The sequence below is a fragment of the Thermobia domestica genome, chromosome 5, assembly GCF_964235325.1.
Source record: "Thermobia domestica chromosome 5, izTheDome1.hap1.1, whole genome shotgun sequence".
Lineage (NCBI taxonomy): Eukaryota > Metazoa > Arthropoda > Insecta > Zygentoma > Lepismatidae > Thermobia > Thermobia domestica.
In genome coordinates, this window is record NC_137458.1 from 115431920 (window position 1) to 115440715 (window position 8796).

Genomic DNA, 8796 nt, shown 5'->3' on the forward strand with positions numbered 1-8796 from the left:
TTTCTCGAGCTAATCGAGCGAGCCAAGTTACTGTTTTGAGGTGGAGTTTCGAGTCGACTCGAGTTTGATAAACGGCTGGCTGTTTAGCTCGTTTTAGCTCGTTTTGAAATCATGGCTTGATTAAACTGGAAAGCGAAAATCATAAGAAATGTAAGTAGTTAACATTTTTAATGTTGCTCAGAAGATGAGACTCGTCTCGTCTCGTCTTAATTAACAAGACGACTATGGATTTTTATAATGAGACAGCCTCAAATGTGAGCACCAAGGTAAACACCGGTATATACTCTAGTCCTTACCACCAAGGCTGAGACCTGCACGATCTAACTTTTGAGCAGAAGCAGAAGCCCAACCCAGGTAGTGATGTTAACTGGCTCAGTTCGGTTCAACTGGAGAGCAGCTCGAGCTGGCTCGGTTGAGACGAGACACCGACTCGGCTCAGGTGAGCCATCGGCTCGAGTCGGCTCGGTTGGGTGGGCTGTTTGCTCGGTTCGATAGTGAATGAGCTGTGAGCCGAGCCGCTAGAGCCGTTGAGAACCCGAGCCGAGCAGGTTTGAACATGTTTGGCCGACGCAGTCTAACTTTTAACTATTTTTGGTTCGAGCCTGGATACTTGCCTCTTCGGAACTGAAACCTCGTGAACGATGTCGTTGCCTACTTGGCTTCACCTTTTCCGAGGTCAGCAGTCAACTAGCTTTTTGTATTCAGATACAAACCACCTATCATTCATGTTTATACACGCTGGTGTTCTTATAATAATAATAATAATAATAATAATAATAATAATAATAATAATAATAATAATAATAATAAGTTGTAGTAATAGTAAGTATCATTGTTAATAATTATATTGTCTATGTAGGATACTTGAAGAAAGTACTTGAAACTACACACAGCATTTGGCTCGATTTGGCTCGACTCGACTCTCGAAGTCGAGTTGGAGGAAATTTTTCGAGTCGAGTTTCAATGAAAACTCGCTCGTGCCCATCCCTACATTTTATGTATGTAGGGGGTATTTATGTACGGCCGAGAGAGGGAGAATGAAGTTAGTTTTTTAAATTTTTCATCAGATTTTGGAGGCCACTCCTCCCTCTTTGTGGTACATCCACAAAATTTAGTATGTGAAGGAATGAAGTAGTCCCCTACATGATAGTAACCTGTATATGTACTTGTGTTTATAGAGGAAGAGGAGGTCAAATTTGGCTAATTTACATTTAGTTTCAGAACGGTTCCATATAAGGCAAGATATATTTTACTGAAGTGGTCTAGAAGCATAATTCTTGTTCGTATACTTGATGTGTGCAGCAAAAATGATTTGCATATGGACATGGTACTGTCGTGGGGGAGGGAAGAGAATGTCTAATTCAATGAATGTTTTTCTGCGCATTTTTTAATACTTCCTACATAAAACGAATTCATTACGCAATGGCAGTACTGGCTACCATTTCTTATATTATTGTCACAAGTATGTAGCCTACACATTAGCATCATTTTGTCAGCGCAGGTGACTGCAAGAGTTGCCAGGGCCCCGCAAAGTCAATTTTTTCTTATTTTTTAATGATTTTTATGTCTGTTCGTTTCTACAAATACGCGGGAATTTTACGAATGTAACCTCGTTGGAATCTGTGGTTCATAAGCTTTCCAACTGTGTATAAATCATGACTGTGGTAATTAGGAGGGTCACCAGAGCTCCGAACGTGAGAGCCTACCATTTTGTTAAAATCCCTGGCCGGCGTCTAAAGGTTAATTGTGTTGTTATGCGGTAGACACTAATCATTGTTAGCTATCCATGTTGCAGATAGAGATGTATCTTGAAAACTGTTTAGTTAAAAAATGTCATTTGCTCCTTGTAGGCTAGTCACTGTCCTTTTCTACGAGTTATATTGTATTTGTCAGAGTATTTCTTCTAGCTTATGATGTGAGAACTGTTCATTATTATGGAAATGATACTGACCAAAAAATATTCAAGTTTTGAATTTGTGAATTTGGATCTTAGAATAGTGTTTAGTGTGTTTAACCTCAGGTATTCTTGGAAATCAAGAAATGTTCAAATACTTCACTTGAATTTCTGTTAGTTTAGTTCTACGCACATAGATGTGTAGAATTTCGTTCAGTAATTGCTGTTATAATAATATTACTCTGCTTGTAATTTACTTCATGCACAAATTCTGCGGAGGATGGGTTGTTTGTTAGAAAATTAAATTAGCTTCTTCAATCTGATATTTTAGTTGTTTTAAACATGTCCAACCACCATCGAAAAAAAAAAAAAAAAAACATGTTTAAAACAATTTGTTTAAAACGTTTAAAATAAACTGAATAAAACAACAGCCCTCGTTTAAAACATGTTTTAAACATTTGTTTTAAACATATCAACCCTGGTTAGCACAGACTCCGGAGGAAGTGGCACGTCTAGCAGTTGATCTCTGTAAACTTGAACACGTTGTGGCGCCGTAACAGACATTTTTTTTTTTTTTTTTCGTGGAAGAGACTAGTTGATTTACTTCGCAAAAGTTGTCTCTCACCTCTTCAGCAACCCGCTGAAGAGCATGGGCCATACAGGTGAAATGAATTAACTGAAGGTAAAAAACTGTAAGTGCTCTAGCCGCTTTTAACATGTACGCTGCACTGTCTGTATAGAGAACAAGGACTTCCTGAACTCCTCCGGGTCACAACACTTTTAAGACCATCGTTCACAAAGCGAGCAATCGTGGAATGATTCGTGCATTCCAGCAGTTTACTGGCAATAAGATAGGATTTAGATGTAGCATCTTCACTTAACTTTCCAATCACTAAATTTGCTACATAACGTCCCAAAACGTCTGTTGTTTCGTCTACAGAAATCCAAATATTATATATATATATATATAGGAACTACCTGTTTCTGTCCTAATAGTATCTACTCTAACAGACTTCGAGATAACACTTTCGAAGAGTGGATTCGTCAGGAATTCGACGTCCGCAGTACTTCCTCAGAAAAGCACGGTATTTTGGCACTTGAACTTTGTTCCAGGGAATGTTTGCTGCTATCATTGCTTGGCACAAGTCTTTGAAAAACTCACTCACTGAAGTATCTTGATGCATTTGTGTCAAGAGTTTTTTTTTTTTTTTTTTTTTTTTTCAGTTCGCAAATTTTTATTTCTTACATGGAGTGCACTTCGCACATGTTGTTCTAACTGAGATTTCATTGAATATCCAATTTTTTTTTTATCACACACTTGGCACAACAACACCTTACCGTCTGTAGTAAACGCATCATCGATAGTTACCGCGGATAAAGTTGAGACAACCGGAGCCATTTCTAACTTCGACGGTCAATACAGAACACGTGCGTTTTGTAACTGCAATACTAGAGTACTGTCTTCCTGTCATTCAATTGAACAAGCGAAGTTCTTTGAAAGCGTAGGTTACCTGCTATGATATTGCCATTGTCGCCAGCTTCTTGGAACGAACTCTTGCAGTAAAATCCTGGAAGCACATTGGCATACAGTTTTAACTGAATTGCAGGATTTGCTTTCATCTTTTTTTTTCCCGTCCGACCTCCGATAACAATCAAATAGACTTCATTTCAGGAATTTCCTGGCCAGTCGCCTGTCAGGCACGTGATCGGTCTTTTCCCAGAGTTGAGAATAAAGGGCGCTGCTAATGTACCCCGGAGGGAGGATTTTTACTTGTTTCTTCTTATATTTCTTTTGTTATGGGCGAAAATTCTGCAAAACATGGTTTGACAAAAAAAAAAAAAAAAAAAAAAAAAAAGAGAGATTTCTCTTTCGGTAAAGAAACGAAAAGACAGACATGACAAAATTAAATCTAGATGCAAGCCTTGCACAGTTGGAGAGTTTAATTTTCTTTTATTTTAAAGTAAAATTTCAGTAAACACAAAATTTTAAGATAGTTTTATGTAAAAAAAATTTGTAGAAACCATAGAAATATATAATATTGGTTAAAATATGTAAAAATATGTAATATGAAACTTGAGTTGAAGCACCCTACAGGTGTGAATCACAAACATTTAAAGATTTGACGAACCTACATATGAAGGAAAAATATGTAATTACATACAAATCCGGACATTACTTATAAGAGAGAAGGTTACACTAGATAAATTAAGAGTGAACCAAATTTCTACAGAGAAACAACTAGCCGATTTACTAACCAAACCGCTTACGAAGAACCGGTTAGTATACCTTTGCAAAGAGATAGGACCAGTAAAGCAAACAGTTACGAGATGTGCATAGTTGTATATAGTTTTGTATTTTTAAAATTAATAACTTTTCACAGAGTGCTTGTCAACAAGGGAAAATGTTACACATTCTGTATAAGCAGAGAATGTAATTGTTTTCTCCAAGTTTTCGTGTGTTTCTGATGAGATTCGGTAGTGTTCGGTTCCGACACGACCCGAACTCACTCATACTGTCTCTTGGTGCTGAACAAGAACCGTCATTTTTCGTGTATAAAGTTAGATAGTATTAATGTTGTTGTGCTGAAACGTGAATTTATGCTGTGACATTATACATCGGGTGGAATACATGTATGTGAAACTACAATTAAGACCTGTGCACAGGATTTCATCGGTTTGAAATCAACCACGTGCGAGTGAATCCCCTCCAGAAGAAAGAGTATCGGTAAAAAGCACTTCTGCACGGGGGCATTCTTGCTAGGAGGTAATACTGTTAGTGGTAGTGGAAGTATTTATGCAAATAAAAATCATAAAACCAATACTTGTAGTATTAAAAAGGTAAGAAACATTTTTCTCATCATTACTAGAACATTGTGTTGGTACCGGTAGGCATGTTCTGTAACACCGCGTATACCGCGTAGGTACTCTGCTAATTCAATATGGTAAATATTGAAAGCCGTGAACTAACACACGCCTTAAGTTTTAAACGTTGATAGGTTGACTCAGAACTGAAGTGACTTATTGCCAACAATCTTTACAGATTCCTAGGCGCTACATGTTTAATATATCGATACTTTTATGTTTCTCCAAGGGAGTATTTCGAATTTTCCTCCTACATCTAAATATAAGTGTAGTTTCCTTGAGAATGAAAATGAAAATCCGTCAATGAAAATAAAATGTGCAATTTTCTCATAAAAGCTTCAATACATTTGTATTTCACAAATAAATATTTCCTTAGTTACCCTAAAATATTGCATAATCCATTTTCTCATAAAATTTCAGAGATTAGTAGTGCGGGTTTCACTAAGATGGCTCTAATGGTTTTCCTGATATTTTATGAGAAAATATTGTATTGTATTAGTGCTAGAATGTGGCATAGTGCGTTTTGATTTTGAACTTACGAAACTTCTTGCACTGATAATAAGAGTTTTCTTCGGAAACTCCTACCTATTATGATTTTTCTTAATTTCTTTCTAATAATAGACTAAACTTTATTTCATAAACGAATATTTCAGCAGTGTAACACAATTTAAAAAAAATGGCAGAGAGAAAGTTTAGTATGGTGGCCCGTAATATAAAATGTATGGATGATTGGGTAATGAATGCAGAGAAATTAAAAGTTTCTCTCTGTCTGTCTCTCCCTCATTCATACATTAGCCTTCGTCTTGTGCGCCTGTGCCGAACTTAAGATTTGGGAATTTAAGATTTAAATTTCTGGGCTTTCGGCATTTATGGCCATTCAACCCGTCACGTATGAGGGATGACGTCCCTCGGCAAGCGCACTATTCGGGGAAAGGGAAGGAAGCGATCAGGACCTATGAGTTAGGTACCATCCCGGCATTTGCCTGCTGTGAATGAGGAAAACCCAGGAAAATGTCGTTCAGGATAGCTGGCCTGATAAAGTTTTTTACACTTTTTCAACCGAGTGCCCCCACCCGGAATCGAAACTAGAACCTCTCGCACCTGTGCCGAACTTGTTTAAATGCCCTGATGTTTCTTTCCTTTAAATTTTTGTTTTAATTGTAAGATGTTGGTAATTCCAAACTGCCGTTTTCTTTTTCGAAGGTAACTTTGATGTTCGAACGGACTTAATTCATAAAATAAATATTGGAACTCATTATTCGATTTTCAAGTAAATTTGGCATCACGTGTAATTGTGGTGAATTTTAGTTGACTTCATAGTGATTTAAAACTAGCTTGCCAGAAAGTGTGAAAGTGCGTTACGCATGGGCAAGTTATTAGTCTGTCTGGAAGTCGCATTCTCAAATGAAAAAGTGTTGTTCTTTGACGTCACATATGATAGTACGTGAAGTGTTCCAAGTTTGTTGGGTTTTTACAGGTTGTTATATTACATCATTTGAGTTTTTGACAAACCCTAGTATTGCTACGTGCATTATTTCTGCATCTTGTTCATGTGCTTTAATCAGTTTTCCTTGAAGATGCGATAAGAACGTTCCGGAAATTAGGAAGTATAGTTGTTGAAGAGAAAGATTACGAGATAGGTACTAAGTTTAAGTAGTGTTTTTCAGTTTGAATGGAGTTCAGAAAATACGTATTTTTACCATAACTTATTTCTTTCTTGTAGGCTTTCTTGAAGAAATGAGTTCCGTAAGAATACATACTATGAGTGAAATACCAGCGAGGCACAATCAGAATCCTCCAGTCCTTGTGCATTGTAGTGCAGGTGTAGGAAGAACCGGAGTAACTATTCTTTCAGATTTGCTTCTGTGTGCTCTAGATCATAATCAGGTAAGGATTCAAGTTTTAATGAGCAGTTGTGATTACATTGTATATCCTTTTCCTAAAATTTTGCAATTTATTTAAAGAAATCATCGAAAAAATTCTGAGGATTTTATTCCAGGTTGAGTACTCTTGATCAGCAGTCTTATCTTGGAATTCATTATTGAAAGATTTCTATTACCAGAACAATTGATATATTAGTATAAATAAGAGGAGTGTACAATAAAATTTGTAATCTATTTCTAGTAAACCTATCGAAGTGTAACATATACTTAATTTAAAACGTATTCTGTAGCAGCCTATTAGTTTAAGTTTTAGTATACATAATTTTGGGCTTTAAGATTTTACTATCCCGTTTGATCGAATCCCGATTAACCAAGTTTCCGAATTAACCGAAAAAGGCTCTGTTGAGAACACGCTGATGATGGGAAGTAAGCAAGGAGAGTGTGTATAATATTTAAAGAAAACTTGGTGTCTGTAATGTGTTACAGGAAAGAAAGAAGTAAGAAATGATACGATAGTATAATGCTCTCAATATTATTATTGTACATATCTTAAGGAATATTAAACAACGCACATTATTTAGTGGTTCATGTAATCTTGTGAACTGCATAAGGCGACCCCACTGAAATGAAATGGAATCTTTGAGTTTTACGTCCCACGACTATGCCGGTTAGGCTAAAGGAGACGGTGATGATGAGTAATGAATGAAATGGTGGAATGAAGAAAGTGGGAGGAAACGGGAGAACCCCGAGAAAACCCACGCACACAGTGTTTGTCCACCACAAAGCTCACTTGGTGGATGCTGGGATCGAACCCGAGACCCCAAGCACCAGAGGTGAACGCTCTACCACTGAGCCACCGCGGCCCCGGCGACCCTACTGAATAATATATTTCACGGTCAGAAGTAAAATCAAGCTGTTTTATAGATTAATGAGAAATGGTGAATAGTAGTATAGAATAGATTGGGATAAAGAGTAAGAAATTTCAGTTACTGCTCAAACCAGTGAGGATTGAATCTTTATATGAATTTTTCTTGTTTTGTTTCAGGAATTGGATATCCCGCGCGTTGTTGCTCACATTCGGCAACAGAGAATGTTGATGGTGCAGACAATAGCGCAATATAGATTCGTGTACAGCTTGTTAATTTACTACTTAAAACATTCTCGTCTAATCTAATCAATGAGTACAAGAATATGGAAAAGAATCTTTTAATAAGAAGGTAAGATAAAACTTACGTGCTATTTTATCTCAACAGTTTAAAGTGTTTAACAAATGTTTTGTCAGCAAAATCAGAAACGGCCGCAAACTTGTTGTAGTAGACGACAATGATAGCAGTGAGGAAAGATGCGTACAGTGTTCTTAGTACATAAAATTTGACATCAGTATTTTAGATTTTAATCGTAGCATGATATCATGAAAAAATAAATATAGCACATGGGAGATGATGATATTTAGTTAAATAGGCACGTACATCAGCAGAGAAGAATTGCCTCTTTCATTAATAATTTAATCTTTGATGTAGTTCTTTAACCCATGGTGAACAGAGGTTTTTCGAATAATTCGATGTGTACGTTAAACATTACTTTTTGTTTGAATTTTACCCATGAAAACAAAATTTTTACTTTATTTATTTATTTATTTGTTAATGATTGAACGTTTAAATTCGTTAGTCTGTTGGTAATTCGTTAGTCTATTGCTAATTTTTTTATTTTATTTTGTAAAAATTGTAAATACACCGAGGGTAAGGGAGACGATAATAACGAGATGGATGATAATGATAGAATGAAGAAAATTAGAGGAAACAGAGAGCCCTGAGAAAACCCACACACGTAGTGTTTGTCCACCACAAAGCCAACTTTATGAAATAATTGAACAAGTTTTAAATTACATAGAATATTGTTGTGTTTTCACGTTATATTTTTTTCTTCTGCTACTTGCTTTACTAAAATTACTGTTGCATAACTAAAAGATTGTGATTTTTCTATTGCCTAACAATTGCGGGTATTGATGTTGGTTTAAAAGTAATGTCTAAATACTGTTAGAGTATGCAATAATGAATTACTTTTGACTTTTTACGAGGTCCGTTAGGTATTCTTACAAAGGATGTTTTCACTTGACTCCGAACGTTTTGCCAAAGTTGTGCATATGAAAAGTGCGAT

The 8796-nt window shown here is 36.2% G+C and overlaps 1 protein-coding gene across 3 annotated transcripts in view; it reads left to right on the top strand.

Moving 5' to 3' along the window:
• The window catches only part of Pez (protein tyrosine phosphatase non-receptor pez), a 116236-nt gene that overhangs the window by 101086 nt on the left and 6354 nt on the right, over window positions 1-8796 (top strand). For all 3 annotated transcript variants that reach the window (XM_081758941.1, XM_081758940.1, XM_081758943.1), the window contains exons 19-20: window positions 6480-6643; window positions 7685-7856. In XM_081758941.1, the coding sequence (XP_081615067.1) occupies window positions 6480-6643; window positions 7685-7813 (293 nt within the window). In that variant the 3' untranslated portion in view covers window positions 7814-7856. The remainder of the gene's footprint in view (window positions 1-6479; window positions 6644-7684; window positions 7857-8796) is intronic.